The sequence below is a fragment of the Gavia stellata genome, chromosome 2 (assembly GCF_030936135.1).
Source record: "Gavia stellata isolate bGavSte3 chromosome 2, bGavSte3.hap2, whole genome shotgun sequence".
NCBI lineage: Eukaryota > Metazoa > Chordata > Aves > Gaviiformes > Gaviidae > Gavia > Gavia stellata.
In genome coordinates, this window is record NC_082595.1 from 33,830,342 (window position 1) to 33,855,928 (window position 25,587).

Consider the following 25,587-nt stretch of genomic DNA (forward strand, 5'->3'; position numbering starts at 1 on the left):
GTGAGCACTTGCTGCAATTAGAGGACTTGGGGATTGGTCTGGCAGAGTCCCTTTTTCCCTGCCCCATCTCCAGATCTGCTGGATGTCCTACAAGCCAGAGCATTCACTTGTGCAGGGAAAGACATGAGCTCGAATCCTTTGTCTTTGAACTGGATCCAAATTTTCTGCTTTCTGGGAGGGTGCTTGGCCCATGGGTTAGAGGATGTGCGAGTAGGGTGCCAGGGGTGAGGGGTGCTCGCAGTGTGGAAGCAGCTTCCACTTTTATGTAAGGTGATTGGGGTACATTGGCATAAATACCAGACCCTGGGCCTCCCAGGCAGCTGCTGTGCTGGTCAAGCTTCGTGCCATTGACTCCTTGGCCAACTTGACACTAAACCAGAATGCTGAATACCGAAGTATTCACAAGACCAAATCCTCTTGTGTTTGCTCTGATTTCAGTAATTGGTAGGCTTTTTAAGGAGGAGGTGGAGGCTCTTAGCTACTGTTGCTAAAATGGTTTGCTCAGCTTATACGCAGGGCAAGAAAGAAGGCAGAATAAATTTGAGAGGGGCATCTGAAGGCCAGTCCAACAGGTAGCTGGGGTTTGTAGTGCCTTGCATCGCTGTGTGGAGGCATGCCTCTTTCTTACGGCTAGCCGGGGACGGTGGAAGGTATGATGTAGCTGAGCGCTGGCTGAACTGCCACAGGAGAAATTGAGGGCCCAGGGGAAGAGAATGAGAGCCCAGCAGTGAAAGGTTAACATGTTGACTGCCACCAAGGCATGCTGATCACAGACAGGAGAGAGGCCCCCCCTATACTGAGCAGCACTCCCTCTGAAACAGTGACCCCGGCACCCGGCTGAGCAGGCAGGGGTAGAGCAGAGTTGAGAGTGCTCTTGGTTCGGTACACCAAGAGACCAGCTGAGCTCGGGGTTATGCACTTGTGGGCTTCACTATAAGGATTTTCTCCTGATTTATGTAGTTTTAACTCTCATTTGCTTGTGCCCCTGCCCTCCCAGAGAGCAAAGCTGTGTTAGCAAATAGACTACATCGTCTCTCTTAAAAACAACCACCTTTTTCCTGGTGTTTATGACCTCCCATCTCCATTTTTTAGAACTTTCAAGTATCAGTTTCTTTCTCCCAGTGTTAGTATGTGTGTTTCAGCTTTACAGTGTCAAGATGATGACTGGTTTATCAGGATAGGTTTTGGTCAACAAAGGAAACCTTAAAGTCAGCTCCATGAATATCTGTCACAGCTGCTTTTCTAATATAGTTGTCATTTCAAAGCTTGAAAGATCTGAAAACTAAAAAAATTATAGCAGAGAAGTAAGGGCCTTGCACATGCTGTTTTCCTTGCTCCTCAGGGCATTAGTTACAAACCTGAAAATCCCTGCCTCTCCTTTAGCAGGTTTGAATGAATCTTTGGGCAGAAGACAATTCAGCTTAGATGCTGGAGTAAAGGCATTTCATCCTTACAACTTTTACCCTTCTTTCCTTCAGTGTATCACATCTGACACTGGAATTGAGCAATCACGTCTCTATAACCCAGGAAATTCCAAACCTGAAAGGTCTTAGAGCAAAATGTTAACTTTGCTGCCCTGCATATCCTGTGCACTTCATTGTGTAGGTCAGAGTGATATGCTATGCTGACAAGGAAAACGGGAATAGGGAATGCTGCATATGCCCAATTTGGCACAGTTAATGTAGAAATTTAAACTTTTGGTATTTGCTGATATTTGAGGGGTTTACTTCTCAGCTTAACAATAAGTATTGCTGCTTTTCCCCTACCACACAGATTGTAAATAAATGCCAAGTTTTGTAAAGCAGCTCCGGAAAAGAAAGTGCACTTTATGACAAGTTACATTTCTATGTAACACTTAGGAAATTCCAAATCCTTAAAAATATTTGAGGAACTTAAAGATGTTGGTGGAAATCAGCTAACCCTCCCTTGCCACAAGCTCTCTTAGAGCTCTAATCCGGGCAGCTTTAGTAGCCTAGCTGTCAGGGGACTAAGGCGAGCTTGAAGCTGTCTGTTCTGCGTTTCATTTACCAGGCTAACATTCCTCACTCTGACGCTTTCTCACCTGAGATTGCTTTAGTGACTGTTCAGCTTCCTAAGGTCCTGTGTCCAGATTCTTTTTCTACCGATCTGTTACTGCTGGAATCAGGTAAAGTTAAGGCATTTTTACCCTCATGACATTATTTAGGAAAACAAGTATTATTACAGCTCTCTGATTGCAATGCTAATGTTCTGAGCACCAGAGCACTGCATGCACCACAGCAGCTGTTATATATTCAAGGGTGAAATTCCAATAATAGTACGCTATATAATCTCAGGATAAATATTTACGCTTGTGAAGGTTAAGTGACTTGGAGTACTATAAGCTCCAGCCTTTCGGGCAGGCCACTGCAATTTAAGCCTTCTTGCAGTGACCTACCACTGACCTCTCTCCCAGTCTAGAGGCGGAGTGATTGATGGACATAAAAATTCAGAGTGGATCCTGAGGCCTCTGCTGAGCAACAAAGCCGTGCACACAAAACACATCAGATGTTATTTGAACACAGCTACTCATCTCGGAACCACTTCTCATCTCTAACGTTGCTTAAATTTCCTTGAAACTTCTCACAGTGTAACTTCGTTCACAAACCCTGAATGATGTTGTCTCAACATTGGTGTAAGAGTGTGAAAGCCTCTTGAAGACGACAAGCATCACAGCATGAGCTGGGTTTTTGGTGTTTTATTCATGTGATGGATGGGAAGCATGTAGTTATCCTTTTCTAGTGTGCAGGCGCATCTTCAAGGTTGTGATACAGTTAACTTGCTTCAGAAATGCAAGTGAAAGAACAGGCCAGACTACTACTAAAACAGTTGTACAGGTTAGGTGCCATTAGCTATTAGGATCTGTAGTTCAGGGCCTTTCAGCACTCACAGAGCAAAACAAAACCCAAAACAGACAAAGCTGTAGTCCTAGTGAAATCAGCAGAGTTGGAATTCGCTCCCACCATTTAACCTGAGTGTGTTTTCAAAAAGTTGTATAATCCCGCATTTGCTTCCTAAGCTACATTCCAGAGGGATATCAGATACAGCCTTATTCTTTTTTCTCCATCTCACTAGTGCCATTATTTCTAGAATTCTGTTCAATACAGCTGATGGGTTCCTTTGCACTCTACCTGATGATAGTGCATTAGGAACAACCCCATCTGTGTTAGACAGAAGAGCAAGCCATGATGACACGTCTCATTTTAATCCAAGCTGAGGGGAAGTATTTCACTTGCTGCTTTGAAGCACTGGAATGATATTTAGACTCCTGTCTTCTACTGAGAAAACAGAATGCACGCTTGGCCTTTCAGAAGCAAGCCATCCTAAATCAGAGCTCTGTTGACTTAGTTCTACTTGCCCAAAGGAAACACATCCTCAAAACCATGCCTTGAAGTAGCTTTCCTAAAAAAGCATGATTTATTTCTATGCCATTCCACCATGGTTGGTAGCTGTTGTCAATACTTGCTATTATCTTTGGAGCAAGAACATTATCAGCAGATTTATGGCTTACTAATGCCATGTTGAGGATTGTTTATTTTATCTGGCAGTTGGTATCTAAAAGAATGGCTTTAGGATAACAATATACATTTCAGTCTGAGGAACTCATTAATAATACTTTAATCCACAGGAGTCTTAGGTTTTATTTTGCTTTACTCTGCACTGGCAAACTTTTTTTCTTGACTTGTCCTCTCTGAACTTGCCGAGCACGAGTTCCAAATCCCAGAGACTGCATTGATTCTGTTAAGTACTTCTGGTCAGGAGAGATGCACAGCATCACCAACAGTTTAGCATCACCTCCTAAAAGCAGGAAAAAGACAAAACATACTTATTTACCTCGTTTTCAGTAAGTAAGTTATATACTGGTAATGTATTGATCTACACAACAACGAGCATAGGCTACCATTGCTTTTATGAAGCAAAAGACTGTCCATGAAGAGGGCTGTTGAAAACAGACAGCTCCTTCAAGGGAAGTCTGTATCTAACAATATGGTATTTGCCCCAGTAGAATAAATGTTTCACAGTCTGTAATGTAGATTTTTTTTCCCCTTATAGCTTCATCAGTTAGTCTGCATGTATGTTATGGGTCTGGGCACTTCATTAAGTTTTGTCAAATGTTTGTAAATTTGGGGAAAATGGCTTATTTGTGAGACAATAAAGCAAAACAGACATCTTAGAAGTTCACATAGAGTGATTAAACAAACAAGGAACTTGCCGCTTTTGACACTTCATCTAAACAGTGTCACCCAAGTCATATACCAAGCATGGTTAAAACCAGTGCCCATACAACATAGCTCCTAAACTCACTTCTTTCTTTGGCTTTCCCTTTTCACCCTGGGGACTCTGGCGCTAGGTGAAATTCAAAGTTCAAGCAAAAATTAATAGTCTTTCAGAAGCTCTGAAGAGCTGTTACCTCAGTCACTGTCAATGCCTTGAACTGGAGACTAAAGGGCTGATGCTTTCTGGCTGAAGAAAAATGGACTAATAAACTATATAGATGGACACAAATCTGACATTACTGGAGGAACTACACTTGCTTTAAAACTGTTTCTGCATAGTTGAGGAGCTAGAGAAGAGGAGGCAACCCAAACACAAAAAGGAGCTGTAGCAGCTGTAGCACAGTACCATGCCTATGTTCTGTCTCTCTCCTTTGTCTTACTGCTACAGAGCACAATGTTAAAGAATGTGCAAATATGTGACTACACCCTGTAGTAATAAAGATTGACGCTCAACTTGCAAGCTGTACCTGACGTGAAACACCAGTGAAATGCAATTATTACCCTGTACACAATCCTGTTAAGAGATGTTGTGAATTTTACAAGTATATTCCTAAACTGAACCTTGGAAACAGCAAGGATTAGCCAAATTGAGGAGGAGTTCAGAAGTCTCACTGTGTCCTCACACTGCTCCAAAGCCAGAGTCTTTGAATAGAGGCCCACATACAAGGGAGGAGTACAAGATCATCCTCGAGTTTTACACAACAAAGGAGGGGAAAAATTGAGAAAAGAAATGTATATTGTTAAAAGTCAGAATAATCCCTCACCTACGGAGTCCTGAAGCAGATGTGTAAGTTTGCTGTTGCGATATGGTACATGAGATCGCTGTTCTGCTATTGCTCCAAGAACATCTGCTAGGGCAGACAAGCTGCGGTTAATAAATGATGTCTCTCTCAGTGCTGCACCTGTCACTCCAGACATACCTAGTACAGTGTAGAAAAAGGCAATGGTAAGACTAAGCAAAGCTGCTTCAATTGTAATTGTGAAAAATTCTGTTGCTGTATCATCTACTTTTGATGCAGCATTTCTGAACACAAATTCTGAACCATAACTTCCAGTTCACCCATGCCGAAAGCAAGATGTAGTGATTGTTTACTCCAGACTGCCAATACATTATTCAGTACTTCTGCTATTTGAAGGAAGGTTAAAGAAGGTTCAGTGCCTGCAGATGGTCTGAAGTATCTCATGTTAAAGTTGATCTCTTCAACTGTACAATGCATCTTGGCTCCATATGTATTATGGAACTGAGAAAGCAGGAACACCCTAAGATCAGACAAGACAACGCTGCTTTTGAAAACATCAGTCCACAGTGTCTCCAGAGAGAAGCCTGTTGTGTTCTATCATTTTTTATAATAGTTAACTGCCCTGTCTGTATCCTTTAGGAAGACAGGAGTGACACTGATGGCATAAGCTGCAGAAACAAAACTGTACAGCAGCCATTGAGTGTGAGGGGTTTATGTTCACCAAAGTCTGCAAAGTGCTGTTCTTCGTGGTATAATTTGCTGTAAGGAAATCGATACAGGAAAACGATGCCCTTCTACCATCCACCCAGCATGGTGGTATGTGGCTATGCTGCCCTTGAGTAAAACTGGAAAGGTTTGGTCTACAAATCAAGTTTCACCAATTTCAAGAGATGCTGCAAGCTCTACATGCAAGCTCAACCCTATGATCAGTCTGGATGAGTGTGCAGTTAAGAGCAATTAATTCCTCCTGTCCTTACCTCTGCCATTTTGGGAAGAGAAACTTGCTATTACCATTTAGCATCACATTATTCAAATTCAACCTTTTTTCAGGATAGTGGATGAGCTACAGATGCATCTGCAATCAGTTCTCATTACCCAGAGCATATGATCCATGCTAGGCAGAGCTAATGGTAGTGGGACAGTCAGAAGGGGCTAACAGTTTCCTCAACTGCCTTCTGTCCCACCTCTAGAGAGACAAAGAGGCTGTACAGAGAGAGGCTAGGGATCTTGTTTTCCCTTTAGGCCCGTATTTTCCCAACTGGGGGAATAAGAGAGGTGTTCAAGAGGCAAGTGTGAAAAGGCACAGTAACAGAAAAAAAAAATAATCAGAAGGCTGGACAGTGAGGGCTGGAGAAATGTGACTGTGGGAGAGGATGGGGCTGGAACGGTAGAGTCTCGTCTCAGAGAAGCACAGAGCCAAACAGTTTGGAAGACCCTGCCACAGGGTGTCAATAATCTGAGGTAGGATGTATCTCAGACTAACTTTACTGGGGTCTGTGTCTGCAGCCATCCCCAGGCTTCTTTTATAGTCAGTGAAGGTGAACTCCTGAGACAATGAATATCACCCTAAAGCAGAAAACTGCAAATAGGTGAGGGAGTACAGTTTAAACTGCTGATTATCTACATTTGGTCAGATGAACTTCCACAAAGCATTTAGCTGCGTTTTCAAACTGAAACCTAGTTTGCTAAAAAGGGACCCCTTAGTTAGCAAATGCTGTAACTGATCCAGGATGGCTGTGGAGCTAACAAGGCAGGGTGCTGATGTACATTTAAAGTGTGTGAGATGCCTGCTACTGCTGCTCACTTAGATTTGTCCATATTTTAAAACAATTACGAGTTAACAGCTGCCCTCACTTTTATCAGAGTAAGTCCAACATCTTTAAATCTCCACCAGTGTAGCTGATGGCAGAGGTTAATCTGCTGTATGTGCTCGGTCACATCTAACACTGATGTAAGTGAGCACAGTTCTTCTGGGCTTCACTGGAGGATCTGGTCCACTGAGCCCCAAACCAAGTAAATGTTCGTCCTGGTTGAACTGAGAGAACAAACACACACACTGCTGCTCAATTACACATTTACCAAACAGTTTCCAGCACTTAGAGCAAATGAAAAAAATAATTTATTATATTAGGTTTCTCTGTAGACAAAAGTTTAACAGTGAGCAACAGCAAGAATTCTTGGCAGTAAAGTAAAAGACTCTTTCATAATACTGGTTCAGTTTTCAAAACATTATTTCTGGAATGGTACATTTGGCTGCATGGCTTTTCTTGGTAAGAAAGCTTGTCCTTTAGGAAATAATCAAGTTTTTGAATTATTGTGTGCATAGAGGAGGGGGGAGGAGGAAAATGCTTTGAAGAAACAATGAAAACAATATTATCTTTTCAACACTAACTTCCTCCAAGACTTTTTCCACAATAAGGCAGAAAAACACACACATGGTGATATCAATTATTACAGATATTTGCAATATTTAAATAATTTATGCACGTTAAATACTTCTGAACAAAGACATGCTAATTTTCAGAGTAGAAAAACAGCCCTAATAAAACCAGTCTGAACAAATAATATACCTATAATATGGGTAACCGCCCTGGGCTTATTTTAGGCTTATGCAGTCAGATTTTCAGTTAAATGGTACCAGTGTAAAACTGGAACAATCAGGCCCACAAATTTTGTTTATGTCAGGGTAAACGAAGGGTAGCACATATCCCTACAAAAAGAGGTAAAGGCAACTGTTGTAACCTAGATCTGGGAGGATCCATGCCCATAAACAGACACGTTTGCTTACCGACACACTCGCTACCAGCCAGATCCACCAACTGCAATCTAGTTTTGACTTGCTTCGGTTTCTCAGAGGCTTCAAGTTGTGCTGGTGAAGAGGCTCTGGAAGAAGAGGTGGATTTACTGTCTCTCATTTTTTGTGGAAAGGTGCAGGAAAACTCTTTATTTAGTCTTTGACTGGTTTGTTCATCTTCCCATGAAGTACCTGGTTAGTGGAGAAAAAAAAAAACAAAACAAGGAGAGCTTCTCACTGACACTGGAAATTGAGATGGGAAAAAATGGGGCACCAATAGAGGAAGTACAATATCTGCTGGTTTAGGCTATTCGAACAGAAGCAATATACAAGTCAGAATCAATGGCATGAGCAGGCTGAATGACTTTTTCTGTCTTATTTAAGGTTTTGTTCATCAAACTGATCATACCAGTCAGTAACAAGACTTGGGTGTAGGTTCTGTTGTATCTAATATCCCTGTTGTTCACACTTCTATGTAGGAAACAAGAAACAGGAATCCAGCAAGAACTTTGAAAGGGCATTTTTTCATGTTTTAGATTGACTGCAACCAAAGTGAGATTTTGAATGTTTGGGAGCAATAAGCTCTGAAGTGTCTGTATTTGAAACATCACCTGCTGGTGCTCTGGCAAAAAAAAGTTCATCCTGCCTCTTCTATTTTGTCCTTTGTTGCTGTTCCCTCTGGACTTCCTTCAGCCCTGATATGCCACTGCTGCATCTCCACATGATGAGCTATTAGCCTCAATAGCATTACTCCCACTTGTTCAGGTTGGTTACCTACTACTCCTGGTAGTTCTGTAGCTGCACTAGACTGCTTCATATCCTTTCTCTTCCTCAGCAGCAGCATCTGGCTTTCACTCTCTGCTGAGAAGGAAGAGGAGGACAGATTCTCTAGGAAAGCTGCGTTGACATTAGCTTAGCAGGAGTATATGTAAAAGGGCTTTCCCAAAGCAGTTTTGCTTTTTTTCCTTCAGTGTTTTGGTTTTCATCCATCTCTCTCTCTCTCTCTCTCTCTCTGAAAGACATAAAAGAATAAAAGGCACATGCTCTACTACAGATAATAGAGACAACAGACTCTCTTGGGGACTTAAAGAGTCTAGCTGCAATAGTACAGAGGTCCCAGCTGCAAAACTTGAGTAAGGAACAGACTTAATTGGGTTGCAGAGCTCTGTACCTCTCCAGCTAGGCTGTTGGCTAAAACCTGAGCTAGCTGTTTACAGTGTAGATGGAGCAGCTGTGTCAGTTTACACAGAATAAATGGCTTCAGGCCATACAATGTAAAAATAAGTGTTCTCACTCCTCTTCAGTTTGAGATAAGGAAATTAAGAAACTGCTGTACTCAAACAACAGATATTACTGAAATAAAAGGCTAAAAAGACCTTAATCAAACCTGAAAAAGTGCTGGCTTGTCAACCCTGGCTTTAGGTGCAGAACTCATCACACACTTTACAACTTTTTATTTAGTGACTTAGATAGCTGGTGTTGAGATATTTGACAATTGCACCTAGCTTTTAAATCAGGATTTTCTCCTTTTAAACAAGACAGAACGTGCTGTCACACTGCTATAGCAAGGTCCCATTTGCAGTGCTGCTCTACCCCTTGGTATTGCTCATCTTCATCCATGCACTATGAGCTGAAAGCCTGAGTCTGCATTCAACATAAATTAGACATTTCTATGGAGCTTTGCTGCCAGACAACATGGCATAGTAGGGTGACTGCAATTCGAAATGGCAAAGAGAAGATTGGACTAGACAAGATGGCTGGTGCGCTAACAGTGCAAACACTGTGTTTTGAAAAGTAACATCTGTCTGATTGACAAGAATCTGGAACTGGCTAGAGCTAACATCTGGAATGCCGGACCTGCAACTTGTGAAGTAACTGTGTTTTTTGGCAAGGCCAATAGGTAAGCGGGGGCACTGTTTGTTCTGTTTTGCTAATATTGTCGGTTTAATTTCTGATAGCAATCTAAGGGAAAAAATGTGAAATATTTTCCACTTTCTAAAACCATATTGTTGTTGCAGAGTATGCAGGAGATGGACCACAGCACTGGAAGCAGAGAGCCTAATTACAAAATGAGCAAAAGAAAACAAAGTTAACCCCCAAAAGCTGAAGTTATTCCTAAAGCAATAAACTGGTAAGTCTTGGTGTTGTAATGAAAAGTAGAAATACAGGTTTTGCCATAGTAAATAAGACAACTATGTTGTCTGTTCCTACAGCGGCCTATTATTAACAGTTCAAGAGACTCCGGATGTTTTTGCAAGGCAGTGGGTAAAAAAATAATTCTCTCTCACCTAAAAGCATACGATGATCCCTAAAATGCATGGTTAGCTTTACCACAAACTTAGCGTGAGTAACTATATGATATGCCATACAAAGTGATTTAACTACTATATTTGAGTATCTATCTTAGTGATATCTTATGACTTATTGATAAAACTTATTTCATTAGTTGTTTCATGCTATAAAACTTCAAGAACTCTGGAAGTCAAGACATGTAAAGAAAAATGAAAAGTTTTTATGAAAGTGAAAGTTTCAGTAGCATTCAGACATCAAACCGGTCTGTTATTTAAGAAGGTACGCAGAAGTTAAACAATGGAAAAGAACTGAGGGAATGTATTAAACATTGGAAAAAGGAGGAAAGAAACAGTATGAAAATCTCTCAGTCCACAGACTGTTTTTCAAAAAACAATTGGCTTTAGATGTATTTTAGTAACATCCTACTTACCAAAGTTATCTCCAGAGACGACTGTGGTTATGGTCAATGTAACTACCAGATGAGAACGAGAAGAATGAGCATGCACCAGTGTTGGGTGACTGACTCTCAGCTGTAGGCCTTTGTTGACTAGATGCAAAAATTCAGATGCATTTTCAACAGTCCTGGGAAGAAACAAGCAGAAGATTTAACTGACTCACAGTAAAAATCACACGAGAAAGCTGACAACTTAGATGTGAACCTGAGCATTTCCACTTCCTCGCTCATTTAACTTCTTATAGTAATCTCAGTTTTGAGCTCCACAAACAACTGTATATAGACTTTTTCAGGTGGGATATAGTCCAAAATGAAAATTCAAAACAAAAGCTGTCATGCGGTACTGAAAGTGCTGAAGAAGTTGCCTGCCAGCCTTGCAGGTCTATAGGTACTGTAGCTCAGCTCTAGAAGTGACTGAAATTTCTACACCTCCACACTTTGGAAGAAAAGACACAGATTTAGACATTCCTGGAATCTCTAGTCTTACAGAATTGAGTTGTCCAGTTTATGTTAAGGTAGCTCCTGTTCTTTGGGAAGTACAGAATTGGGGGGGGGGCAGGGAGAAATTTCTCTGGACTTTGGAAATCACATTTTGCATTTGGAATTAAATCCAGAATCCTTGGAAAAAAGTTCAATTCCACTGTTAAATGAGCAGGGACTCCAGCACAGTGTCAGAATAGACAGGCCTAAGTTTCTATAGACCGTTTTATCTCATACTATCTGTTTTCTTTTCCAGTTAAAGGAAATACTGCAAATATGGCCAATCAAAGGGCAAAAACCTAACACAGAAAGTGAAATAAACTGATTAGGTGAAGGAAAAAACCACTGTGATTTCCCCCAGGTTTGCAATGTTTAAAAAAAATGAGGTAAGATTGCCTAACATTTCCTTTTATTGCACTGCCTTCGTCAGTAATCACTCAAGTTACATCACCTAAACATTAGTTTCTAGATGGGGGTATAAATTGTTATGACTGCATATCACAGCCTGGTTACTGAATGCCCTGTAACACCAGAACCATTAATAACTCTCCTGACATGCTACAGGCTTGGTTCCACATTGCTGCAGTCAGCAAAAGCAAGCATGTGATAAAAGGCAAGGCCTTCATGACTTAATTTGGCTGATTTCAGTGAAAGTCACACTGGGCACAAACTTATTTTATATTAAGAAGAGCGGTACTTGAAGAGTTTAGAGACAAGAGAGCTATACCCAGCTAAAACAATTTCCTCTGAAAATAAAGCAAGGGCATCTGAAGAACAGAAAAACACTTAGCCACACCATGCTTATAGACACTTAAGACAAGCAGCCACCTAAAAGCAGTTCACTGTGTAACCAGGGCTGCAGGAGCTAAATGATCACTATAGATTTCGCCGATCACTCCTGAGCCTCCCCTGTAATATCTCTGCCTCTGTGCATCCACCGGGAACGCCTCCCTGTTTTTTTGACCTGGCAGCAGCAGGGAAGCAGTGGCTCTAGTTCCTACTGTCAGAGAAGGCAGAGTCTCACACTGAGGTGATCTGACTATTGCCTCAAGTCCAAGGAGGCAGATCTTGCCTTCCTGACTTTTGAACTGCATCTTGCAATAGCTAGTCAGCCAGGACTGGACGGCCTGAGAGGTAAGCAGTTTTCGCTAGGATGTAGCAACAGGCAATCGGCTTCTGCAAGCTGCTGCTGTGCACTGGCAGGGGATCAGTGCTACAAGCTGCTGTCCACTAACCAGTGTGTGCAGAAGAAGGTAGGTCTCAGGATATGGTGTCAGTGCTGGTCACCTACTGGGAAACTGCAGTTGACTGTGGAGGTAAAAAGCATCCCCAGCCTAGTGCTGCAAGCTTGGCACAGTAGCTTCTCAGCAGGACTGACAGTAATAATTTTTTAGTATAAGCTCTGCGACTTTATCATGCTCTATGTATCGCACGTTCCAGGACCAGATTCTACAAAGAGAAGCCCTGTTGTGGTTAGGTTAAAAATTTGATGCTGAATGTTCTCCAAAGTCAACCAAGCCATAAAAGAAGAAAGAGACTGAGGTTTTTGTGATTCAGTAAGATGTACATGTTAGCAGGAAAGAGACTACTGTACTTCAATGGATATATGGAGAAGCCAATGAGACCCAGCAGGCCAATATATTCTAGATGAAATATTATCACAAATGAGGATGTGTTTTTATTCAAAGCACCAGCTGTTTACTTTAGATTTCGGGCAGCTGGGTGGCCTCATTCAATGGTTCCCTTACTTTGTTTGGGTTTGCTTTTTCTTATTAACCCTTCTGTGTAACTATTAACATAACCTGTTTATGAATTGGACTTTTTTCACTGCTTGCATTGTAACTGAGATACAAGTCCATATTCTTATTTATATTTGCATTAGAATTGAGTATTTATCAATTGATTGAGATAAGTGGTTTTTAAGAGGTGGTTAGTTCAAAGCGCCAGGTTCCTTTACCACAAATTAAAATTTACAGAAATAAACAGAGCAGACGTTTTACTAACTAGAAGGACAAACGAAACCTTATTGCAGCTTCTAGTTCATGTGTCTATAGCACAAGTCCAGCTACATCTCACCTCTCCCGTGCCCAAAGCCTAGGAAAAGAGATGGGTCACTCACTAACTATGCAAAGCTCCCTTGGGAAGGGGAGTAGGCATTTTTCAGAAATGAAACCAGGCCAGCATCTTGGTTACTGAAATACCATAACTAAAAACTACTTGGAGGTTCTGATGCAGCAGGAAAAATTCAACTCCCATCATACCCACAGTATATGCACCCATCTTCATTTTCTAGGTCATACAGTTCCTTTCTTCTCTAGTCGAAGGAAAAAGATTAGCTCCTTCAAGAAAGATTCAGCACACACAAGTTAAGCTCTGCTCCCAACCTCTTCTGAAGGATCTTTTCATTCCCTTGACAGCAGAGCCTTAACCAGACACTAAAAGTTGGATCAGAGTCACAGTTGGGGAAATCCAAGAACAGAGACTGAGAGAAACCCACCAGTCAGCATAATACAGACAGAGAGGGCAAAAGAATTCATCACTTCAAGCTCAAGTAATTTTTAATTCATTCCATGCTCTTATGGAGCATGCAGAGTGCAATCAAGGATGCAGAATTTCTCTGGAAATCATATTTAACCTCAAGACTGAAGAGCAGGCATACCCCAGATACAAATGTTAATCTTTCCTAGAATATTGCAGTGATTATTATTTCACAGAAAGAGAGTTCAACCCATGGTGAAGAAAGCCACTTTACAATTTCTCTGAGGTCCCACTTTTCTATGAGCGGTTCAATGGCTAGAAAATACAATTCAAATGCATATAACTAAGTAGAATAAAAGTATGTTTGCACAACTCTCCAGTACATTCTTATATTTTTATCAAGGCTTTCTGGCAATAGCAGAAACCCACATAAACAAACAACTACTAGTCTGATTACGTGACTAAGTCCCACAAGACAAGAATACTGCCTTCAATTATTTCCACTGAGGGTGCGGTTTATTTTAATTGGGGGGGCGGGGGGGAGGGATGCTTTTCATATCTGACTTCTAATTTCTCCTGGAAAAGTAGAGATTAGACCATGACAAGCATTATTATAGAGAAGTGAAGAAAAACATCATGTGTTCCCCAGAAATGTAAAACACTGACTGTAATACTGTGCTAAACATTTCAATAGGGCAGGATGTTTCTTTTCACAAACATTATTTGCCCAAGAAGCAGAATATTTTTTCTAAGTTTCTAGACCTCTCTGTAGTGCGCAAGCAGAAATGTTCCCTTCTAGAATCTGTTCACATGCTGGGTGCTCAAAGGGAGATGTCCAGTAGCATAATTCCACTGGATAGCATCACCTCTCTGGTGCCGCTCGTACTGCTTGTCATAATTTTTTTTGCTAATGTTGATTTAATACTAGCATAAACAACACAGCCATTACTAAAATGAATTGTTATGAACATGTGATTTTTACCTTCTAGTTAGCCAATGTGTTTTATACATAAAAAGAAAGTATTATACATTTGCTTTGTATACTACACATGTGTAACACCAAGAATCATTTCCACGTGTACTAGAACAAGCCTTTGTAATGCTTAGTAAGTACAAGGTGGCATTAAAATAAGTATAGCTGTAGCCTTAAATACCTTAGCTCTCTCTCCCTACATGATCAAGATGTGTAAATAAGAATCAAACTTACCATAGACCAACTCTGGGAAGGTATGCACTGTAAAACTGAATGGGTAGAAGCTTAGCTGCTACTTAACTTTTAGTTTGAAGAACCTGGATTTTCAAGAACCACAGGTTCAAATGCCAGCATATCAATTCCCACTTTAATGCCTCCAGTTATGAAAACAGAATACTAAGCAGTGTAAGATGGGTATTTATATTAAAAGATCACTTAAAATCTTATTCTTTATAAAGTACTTTTTTTAACTCCAATGTGTGTAGAGAAAACTAACACTCTACAGCTGCTTAGAAGCCTGCAAGAAGTACACACATTTCTGTTATAATATGTGAATTTGATAATTTGGTAAGACTGAAGGGAAAGTGCTTTGTGACTGGGTTACCCCTTCTTTTTCTACAGCTGACAAGATGCTCTAGATCCAGCAACAACAAAATACACGGACATCTTCAGGCATTCTGAGTGGAAGGCACTTAACACAGGAGTATAACCCAAACTAATTGTACTGTTATTTGTGAAAGTATTTTGACATTTGCAGCCAACTGCAGTCTCATAGACTGAGCTAATGGAAACAGTGAGAACTGTTCTTTTGCATATGGTCAGGACTCATTGTTTAGAAGCGATAACTGGTGCCTATAATGCAATTTTGTGACAGCTATACATTGCATTGACACCAGATCATGCTCGGGTAATAAGGATCAGATTGTGTACTTACTCATGCGTAAGCAATGGAACATCGCTCTTTCCTTCTCTGGTTGTGACAACATCACGTTTGACGCCAAATACTTTTCCACAACTATCTTTGGCCAGAAGATCAAAAATTTCATTATTGTACACTTCTACAACAGAAACCTCAACCCAGTAACTTCCTGGTGGCTTTTCTGAAATAAGCCTGGAGAATAAAAAGAGAAACAAAAAAAAGAAGAAAAAAGCCTAAAAATGTTGAAGTCAAACTCCAAGCGAACAATCTGTAAATAAAGAGCTATTCTTTGATTGTAATTGAATTACAGTCTGATAAAAGTGCTTATTAAATATCCATAGCCATGGCTTTGCCTCATCCACATGCTAATGTTAAACTGAAGAATCAGAATATACAGTTAAATCATATGTGAAGCAGTAAATAAAACTTAGTTTTCCAAACAGCTGTGCCAGCTTAAATTATTTTTCTCCTCCCTTGCTCCTAGCTTCCTTCCCTCCTCAAGATGTTTTTATATCATTTCTCTGCTAGACCTTATTGCATTCAGAGCTCAAGGTATGATTAACTTGGGGAGAGTGCAAGCAATGAACAGGCAGAGATGGTAAACTGCCCAGCTAGATCTGTAAGAGGTTATCGGTCCACAGCCTCAGTTAAGGGCTTGTCTGTTCAGGAGAGTATTTACAGTTAGACAGTTATTCTGGTACAAAATTGGATCTTTGTTTTATCTTATACCATTCTCCAAAAGAAATAGGTTTAGCTGAAAAAACCTCAAATGGCTCTTCTATTATAACACAGTGCATCAGTTCAAATCATGCATTAGGTTATTAGGTTCAACTTAAAAAAAAAAAGAAAAATCTAAGACTTCTCAAAGCAAGAACAGATTGTGGTTAAAAATTCTGCTATCATTCTTCTTGGGACTGCGTTCTAGTCTGGATCCTCTTCATCTATTCCAATTGTCAATTTTCAAAAAACTTGTAAGAATTTAATTATCTTTTGGACGCCCACAACTATGGTTCAAACATATTCAAAAGTTAAATAGGAGTCTGAAAGACAGACAGATAACACACAGCAAGAAAATCAGATGAAGCAGGAGAGCAACTAGAAATCTATATCAAACCTCAAATATCGAATGGCAGTCAGAGAAGCTATAAATATTAATCATTGTGAAGCTGAAATCTGTAATGATAAATACATTACAAACATTATTTCATCCTTCCTATAAAGTTTAAAGGTGACTGCCACTGATATGAGCCTTTACTTAGTTGTTACCTAAACACTTCTTGGGTAGCTCGAGGAATAATTCCAAGTTCTGATTCATCTTCTGTGGAGAATTCAAAGTTCTCCTCCAACTGTGGTCCCAACATTGTGTATGTCTTCCCGCTTCCAGTTTGGCCATAAGCCATGATACACACATTGTACCTGAAAATTAAAAGGACCTTCATTTATTCTACCATTACCAAATGTGTTTGTTAGGTGGCAAGTCAAACCCCAATTTGGGAACACAAACTGAAACAAAAAAATAAATACACTGCCCCTGGAGATTTTTTTCTGGAGATCTCAAAATCTAACAGAAATTAAGGTACTGTTCATAACACCTCCTAAACCAATTTTATTTTTTAAGCAGAGTTGAAGGGATGCTTAGCTTGGAATGACTGATGAGGTTAGACCTTCTGTCTGCCCAACTTCCAGTTCATGCACTACTGAGCTGCTTGTTAATCAGCCCCTGAACCACTGCAGTTTACAGTACAGCATTTTAAAGTAAATCATTGCTGGGTTTGATTTGTCTTACAGTGCTATGCTGCAAACCACAGCACTAATACCTTAACAGCTGGGAACAGTAAACTCTTTGGCTCTCCTAGTCTTTTTCAGGCAGGCTCATCAGTCATAGCCCTCAGTCACTGGAAAATATAAGAGAGCCCTAATAATAAGAGGCACAAATTTTAAACCATATGCATTAGTTCAGTATAAGCATGCACGCAAAGACTACTCTGGAGTAAAGGCAGCAGGAGATGCTCTGGTATGGACTTGTAGCAGGTGAAAATGTACAATGTCACTGCAGAGGTACAGGAACCTATGAAACACAATTCATCATCTTTTGAAGTAGATATTTAAAATGTGTCTAATGAACAGAACTCTGAAAATGCCTGTTTCTCTGCACTGAAAATAATAATAAAAAAAAAGTCCACAGCTGTGAGCTCTGTTGTGGCTGTCTGTGCCACAGGGATCTGAATTTAGATGTATGAGTCCTATCCAGAAAGTGTGTTTCTAACACAATTGGATCAAAGTCAACATCTTTAGCAAAAGAAATGGGCGGATACATTTGTACTACTTTGTATTGAGGACCAATAGTGTACTATGCAGCTGAAGGTTAGTCCCTACTTGGCTGCGTCTCCTCTGCAGCACCTGTCAGTACCTTGGTGTTGACCACAGAACTGTGCCAGCAAAAACTCTTGGAAGACATGCAGTTATGCTGACAGGACTGCTCCTTCCCTGGACTATATTGTTTGTTCAGAGACACAACATTAGCAGAATCTCCATACATGAGGAGTGCTTTGCAGTATGTTGAAATTTCTGCTCTACGAGAGAGTTGCAAGAATGGGCTTGTTTCTGGTCTGCCAGGGAGTAAAATTTCACTGCCTAAGCTACCTCCTCCGTGGGCAGACCTGAACAGCTGCTTTTGGTTATCCGATGCTTTTCCTCATATCAAAAATGTTGTTTCAAGCACATGCCAGCAAATTTCATGAACACCCCTCATCTAATTGTTTTAAATTTATGGTTTCAAGTCATGAAGTACTTACATGACCATTGCAGGGAAATATAGTTGCAGCAATTTTTTGCATATTAAACATGCCTAGAAGCAATTATTTTTGGAGGATTATTTAGAAAGCTTTCTCTTGTTAGAAAGAAATGTGGGCTGATAAGCAACACAGCAAATACCTGGGTACCCCTTCTGGGGATATGAAGTCAAAGTTGCAGTGAGTGAACCTATAGTAGTTCCCTCCATATTTCAGGATGCAGAGTATAAAATAGAAGTCTAGTCATAGATTTGATGAAGGAAAGGAGATAAGATAACTGTAACTGAAAATAAAAAGCACTACAGCAAAAATGAGATGTGCTAGAAATTAGGGCTGTAAATCTGAAACAAGGGATTTCTCTAAGTATTCACTGCTGACATAACTCTACTTGCATTTATGTCAGTTGGAAAAGCTCCCACTAATTCTGGTAGTTTTCAGCTAGGCTAACAATGAGCAATTTTCACAGTTCCATCTCTAACACACACTGCCTTGCCAGCCTGTAGCTTACTGAGACTTTTAGCCCCACTTCAAAATCAGAGGGACCTTTGGAACCAAAAAGGGAGCCAGAAGTTTGCAAGTAGTAGCTTTCCTTAGGAAAAACAGAATGGAAGTCTTTTTAGAAGTCTCTCAAATGTTCATATAGTCCAGCTATTCAAATTTTCCCTCATTGCTACTTGTTAGAAAGTAAGCATCATGGACAAAATAGTTCTGACAAGATAGAGATGATATCATTAGCAGCTAAGTAGACAGGTGCTTGTAGCATTGAAGATTGAGAATGCAAATCAGGTATCAATCAGTGATAACTTCTCTGCCAAAGCCAAAACAGTATTTCAGTAAGCCCAAATGAGCTCAAACTATCCAAAGCAGTATTATATCTAAGTAGGCACAGGAGAGAATGAATTGTTGGGTGATTCACCAAGACGACAAGCAACAGACTACTTTATATTTACCTAGTTTACTTTGTTGGTGTTCTGGGTCCAGCATGAAGGTTTCCAGTAGAGCAATCTGAAAATTTCAGACTATGATTCACCTATCATCTGCCCTGACATTCCTCCTTCTCCACTCTGCTTCATCAGTTATATTCTTGTTTCAAAGAGTTCTTATTGTCAAGCTAGAATACCAATAGTTTCGTAGTATTTCTCTCCTGAAAAGAGTGTGGGTGTTCAGTATAGCAATGTTATCACTAGGAGAGAACACTGATAAAGGAAATCAAAGGGGGAGAAATGTATTCTTCTTTAAAATAAATAAACAAGTTTGATTCTTCAATGCTGTAAAGAAAAGAGATGTTCTCTTACTCCCTTGCTGGCCCTGTACAGCTAACTGTAAACTTTGAAGCCTGCTGTACTTTGTCTGTTTTGCATATGGGACAATCTATTCCTCCTGTATATTTATACTGAAAAATGAAACAATTCATTAAGAAACAAAAATAAAGAAAAATATAAAAAAGGAGTGGAACACTCCTTTCTACTTAAGCTAACAGTTGTTACAGACCACTTTGGAGCCCAGACTAAAACAATTCAGGAGCAGCAAAAGGTTTAAGGTTCAGACTAAGTATATCTGTTTCCCATTTACAATGGGAAGGCTGCTGAGAAACATGGCTCGTATGCACAGCCTTGCCTTCCCTGAAAATCTGCTTCTGTTTAAATGGCTCTTCTGGAAGAACAAGACAACTCTTTTGTTTTGAATAACAGAACATTTCCTAACTGAATATAAAAATAGCTTTTTAGGACGGGATTCTCTCAATGTGAAAATTAGAAAGTGGGAAGTACAGCAGATCAAGGTACAGATCAGGTACGTCTGAAGATACACAGGCAACATACTGAGCCAAAGCAAACTTATGTTCATTACAAAATGAAAAGCAGAGAGAAAAAACAGTGGTTATAAGGACTTCTTCCAACTCCTCCAACCTAGTGGTCCCTAGGTTGCTCAGCGATGGAAACTGTGGTTAGTCATCCTTGATAAACTACAATAATGCCATACGGGCCATATAGGACTTCCCCTAGCCCACGTAGCCCTTGTGGGCCCCTCTGTGGCATGTGTAAAGGGATGGCTGGGATTTCCCAATACCTGCAATATCCCAATATGCCTCTTCTAGGCTGCTTTTAAGAAAAGGAGACTTGGAAACTTCAGTGTGCAGACTGCCAGGAAGAAGGATTGCCACTGTTCAACTATGCCACTGTGGATGGAAAGGGACTGGCTTTCTCTCTACAGGGAGGGAAAGGTCCATCACAGCTCTACAACCGCCATCTATAATTGAGTGGAATTGGAACGGGGGTGAGAAAGGAGCAGAAAGGAAGTTTTGTATGAATCTCAGTTCAAGCTTCAAGGATTATAACAACAGGCACTTCAAGGCTTCTTCGCAAGAGTAGCTTAAGTTGGCTCTAGTATAAATGAAGAATCACACTTCATGAACTTCAGTGTCTAGAAGTAATTACACATATTTGTTAGTGGTTGTTACTGATCAGATTTGTATTCAAACCAGAATTCTGTTTTAACCCCAGTGCCTGAAGGAGCCTTAGAATGATGACTGAGGATGCTCAGTCTGGTTCAACCAGGAATTGATTGTATCACCTCCTATGGCCTGTGCTGTACACAAAAACAGAACAGATGATCAGAGAGCGTCTCTGGCAGGCCTTTCATATACGAATACACTGTTGGAAAAGATGTATCATACTGTGTCTACAATGGAAAAACAGTTATAAAACATAACCTACCAAAACACAAAAAACCGAGAGCATCCTCCATTAGAAGCAGTGCTTAAGTTTGCCAGAAAGAGCCGACAGAAAAAAAAACGGATTTTTTTTTCCCCCAAAATTTGTCTGCTCTGCTAAATTTTGTAAACAGTGTTTTCACTGTTTATGTGGGGGAACCAACATTCGTTTGGTGTTGAGTAGAAACAAAACAGGAAAATGCAACTGCAAAGCCACAAAACTTGACAGGACTGCCACTATTAAGTGTTTTTTTTAATTGATGGATTTCAGTAGATTATTGCCCTTTAGCTTTCTTACTCCCACCTTTTAACTTACCCATCCAGGAGAGATGTTAGCAAAGGGGCCACATCCACAAATACCATGTCTTGAGACTCTGAAGCATTGTAAACTCTGAGGAGCAAAGTGCAATGATTAACTGAAGAAAAAAATATAAATATGTTGTCACAATACAAGAATACAAACTAGGGAAAATGTAGGCCAGTGACATAAAACTTGTGACCTGCTGACATGTCTGTGTCAGGGACTGAAAATTAGAACTCCAAGGTTCTCGCCCACTTTTTGGGGGCAGCTGTTGTCTGTGCTGGAGGGAATGACCCGCAGGTGTGGTGAGATGGCTCTCTGAGCTCATCCTAATCCTTCTGCCTGCCTCTTCGGCAGAAGGAGTCTTGTTTCAGGCTGTAGTGGATCCCTGTTACTTTCTACCACCTACCAGACTTTGAAATACCCCTGCTGCCTGTGTCTCACTAAGGGAGGGAATGGCCAGGTTGTGCTTCTCTTTAGATGTGGATAAGGTTTGGGGAAAAAAAAAGAGGTACAGCAGCTGTAGACTTGCCTCCGGACTTCTCTCAGAAGAGTCAGTGGCAGAGCAGAAATCAGAAGGACCCTGAAGGTCATGTTTAAGGATGTACTGTCTTTGTGGGCAGCATCAGCCCAAGGTAGTTCAGCAAGGGTGGGGATGGAAATATCTACTCTGAAATAGACATTTCTCACTCGAGGGAAGACTTTCTTTTACATTGTGATGTGGATTTCAGACTAAATTTTAAACAGAATGAAAGACAATTAAATTGAATGAGTTATTCCACCTCTTAGAAAAAAGCAATGATAGTACAATTCTTGGGCCAGAACAATGATGTCTAAAACAACTGCATAGATTTTTTCAAATTCAAGAAAAAAAACCAAAACCTCTTCAAAGACATTTTTGCTCCAACCCTTTCAACTATGAAGTTTTTACAACACAAAATCAAGACCTGAAAATAAGAAATCATCAAAAGGAGGAAATTCTGATCGTAAAATTTGGACATCCTAACTCATTCATTTCTTGTCGAGCACACCAAAAACATATCCTCCCCAAGATTACAGCCTGCAGCAAGTACTGTTTATACAAGATGAACAGAATCAAAAACATGAATGTCATTAGCCACAGTTATGTATTTGAGGTATGAATGTTTCTCTTTGGAAAAAGCTTCCTTTTCTGCTATCTTTCTGTTGTGATTTTTTTTTTTTGTTTAGCTCTGTTTTCTAATGAGTCATGTGTGTTACTTATAGCTTGTAGCAAAACGACTAATTAGAAACAGGAATTTTGTAGCAGCAAACATTACAAAGCATAGTTACTTCCCTGTGTACATATTATACTATTACACTTCACTTAGCAATGTTCCACAGCTTGTATATGATACTACAAGTTCAACTGAATTAAGACATAGTGTGCATTTACTCAAGCCTCATTTTAGCATTTACTCAAGCCTCTTTTTATATTTGACCAGGATCTGGCCACTACAGTTTATAGCCTGCACAAATGTAGATTTTGTATTCATGTTCTCCATACGTAAGACTGTACAAAGAGATCACTGAAAAACAGATACAGAATTAAAGCCAACCCACTTAGTTCCCTGACAATAGCCGGAAGAAGGAGTAAGAAACACCATTGTGGCTGGAGACACAATAATTCATCTCTGTGTCTCATCCTAAGCCTTAAAAGCTGTAAACTGGCCTCAAAATGGAAATATGAGTTGAATCTGAGTTTCAAAAAAAAATTATTAGAATTAGTATTCAGTTTCTTTTTGCATCTTGCTGAATTCTTGGCCTGGAGTAACATCCTGTGGCAATGTGTTCCACAGTCTAATTGTAAGTTGCATGAAAATGTACTCTTTTTAATCAGGAAAGGAGCACTTGTCTGGCTTGATGGACAAATACTGCTTGTCTTGCCATTCCACTGATGTGCTGTCATACTACACTGAGAAACCCACAAATATGCAGATATGTGGCACAGTTCATACTGGGAGGACACAGACACTGAATAGCAATACTCCATCCTTGCTTTGCATGCATACACGCATATGCTTCAGTAAACTTTGCACATCAAATCTGCAAGGTCAATATAAGAGAGCAAAAGCAATTCCAAACACTTTTCTCTGCTTCATTTATCATCTGCAATTGATGAAATATTCATTAGCATCAAGTTCTCCATCTTAACCAACTAGTGCTCTAACTCAATATGTGTTGAAATTTATTTTTTTCTTAACACATCAAAACATCTCAGAGCTACTACGTAAAAAAAGAATAAACTTTAAAAGGTATTTTAGAGATGAGAACATTCATACTGTCTTCACTTGCTGTTGATGGGTTTTGCCACCTAATACAGCAAACAGGTTGCTACCAACCACAACCAGGGCTAGAATCAACCAGTCTTAGTAGTCTGCTTGCACTGCAAAGTAGTATAGCCATAGCTAACTACGTCAGATTCAGGTTCTGGTAGCCATTCAGAGGAAAGGCATGGGGCTCCATGTTACAGTAACTACTCCAAATATTTACTCAACTTCCTAAAGGGGTTTTACTGGCACTACTTGGCTGCTGTGGTTCAAATGCTACCAGTACCCAAATGAAGTAGTTTGAAGTTGGCTTGAACTAGTCTATGCTACAGTGTAATCTCAGCACTGGCTGAAGCATGGACACCCACTTAATTAGCTATCTGAGACCATGAAAGATGCAGCAAATCCAGACAATCTCTTCCTATAAGCCCGTGTATTTTTACCAGAATGATAACAGATTTGTCCCTGTGTGGCGATTAACATTAATTTCACCTTGAAAATTCTGAGCTTCTTTTTTATTTTGCTAACTGATTTGCCAATAAAATTATAAAAGCATAGCATGCTGAAAGCTGGAATTTTCTTCCTGAGCTGAAATCAAGTATTTTGACATTTATTAGTTCCATAAAACTTCGCTAAAAAATAAACATTTTTGAGTTCATAAGAACCATATGCTCTTCTGTTTATAAAAAAGAGCTGTGCTGGGACACTGAAAAAACATTCCCCAAGAACTGCATTCTTTGGGGGATTTACATTTTTTTAACCCTCTTCCTGATTATCAGGATCTACACCACATGTCCAGAGTCACAGCACCTCTGGAGTCCTGTGTCAATACCATTAACTGTGTGCTCTATGGAGTTGAATTCCAGCATTATTCTGCATTTACTTCAGCTGGTATGGCTGTGTTAGGTATCGCTGGAGGGTGAAAGGAATTACTTCAAGCAGCTTAGCAGAAATGCAAGGGGGACATGGACCTTGAGAGATCGCATATGATTTGTATCATGGGAGTCCTATAACCTATGGGGTCAGTAAAGTTTCCCCAAGATTTGCATTATCTCAGGAATTTTCAGTTGTTTGGTGGCCTACACAACAGTAGTCCCCAGTCTTCGTGAGTAGAAAGAGACAGCATCTGAAAAGGATGCCTCAAGGAAAGGGTGAATGACCGGCAACGTTTAGCAAACCTACAACAGTTTGGGCTGAACGGGCTCAGACCTTAAGTTTAAACCAGGACAGATAATTCATGTTGGATACGTTTGACTTTAAATCAAGTTTTGCTGTCAAGCAAGGAAGCATGAAACTGTACTCATGTGTTCCATTTCCAGAGGGTTTTGAAGCATGGTTCAGGGTAGGGAGCCTATTGTGTAAGTCATTGCAATGTATAGATGCAAAGTTTGCATTAGAAAAAAGGCACAGGGCAAAATTTTGTATTTCTTCATTTACAGAGATCTCATTTGTATTAATTTAACTCTTTGTTCCTGTTTTCAGAGGTTCAGGTCAGCTCGATTCTGAAAGAACATAAGACACCTTTCAGCCTGACTCCCTGCAGTTTTCTGTCTGCAAACTGACTCTCTGGTGTCTCATAAGGCACAAACACCAATTAAAACCCTTATCACAGCTGGTGCATTCAAAATCTGTCTCGTCTATGTGAATTCTTGAGAAGGAAAATGGTCCCACTACAGTCTTTCCCTCGGGGAGCGCTGATTTACAGGCCACCACTCTACCCTGCTGTCTATGTTTGGGCCATTTAAGTTAAAAGCAGCATGGCTGAACATTGAGTCTTACAAGTCCTCAGTCCAGTTTCTGGCTCAGTCATGCTGTATGTCTAATGCTGAAGTCACACAATCCAACTCAAGTCAAGTCCTTACCTTTAAAATGTGGGTAACATTTTGCTGTCTCGCAACATGTTGCAAGGATCATGAGAGCTACTCAGACTGTCAAGAGGGTCAAGTAATTCGCTACACAGGTTTCAAACTTAGGCATATCAGTAATCTTCACTGAGGGGGAAGACTAAGTGTGTCATCTATATCCTGAAGTGCATTATTCTGTCTTGGGAAGAATGTGAATACTACATAAA

The 25,587-nt window shown here is 40.2% G+C and overlaps 1 protein-coding gene across 1 annotated transcript in view; it reads right to left on the minus strand.

Annotated features, from left to right (window-relative positions):
- Positions 1 to 3,658: 3,658 nt before the first annotated feature.
- KIF25 (kinesin family member 25) overlaps positions 3,659 to 25,587 on the minus strand; it is a 41,636-nt gene continuing 19,707 nt past the window's right edge. Inside the window, exons 9-15 of the mRNA XM_059835774.1 lie at positions 21,244 to 21,318; positions 16,692 to 16,841; positions 15,441 to 15,617; positions 10,552 to 10,703; positions 7,824 to 8,021; positions 5,060 to 5,215; positions 3,659 to 3,816 (exon numbers count right to left, since the gene is read on the minus strand). Of these exons, the coding sequence (XP_059691757.1) occupies positions 3,659 to 3,816; positions 5,060 to 5,215; positions 7,824 to 8,021; positions 10,552 to 10,703; positions 15,441 to 15,617; positions 16,692 to 16,841; positions 21,244 to 21,318 (1,066 nt within the window). The remainder of the gene's footprint in view (positions 3,817 to 5,059; positions 5,216 to 7,823; positions 8,022 to 10,551; positions 10,704 to 15,440; positions 15,618 to 16,691; positions 16,842 to 21,243; positions 21,319 to 25,587) is intronic.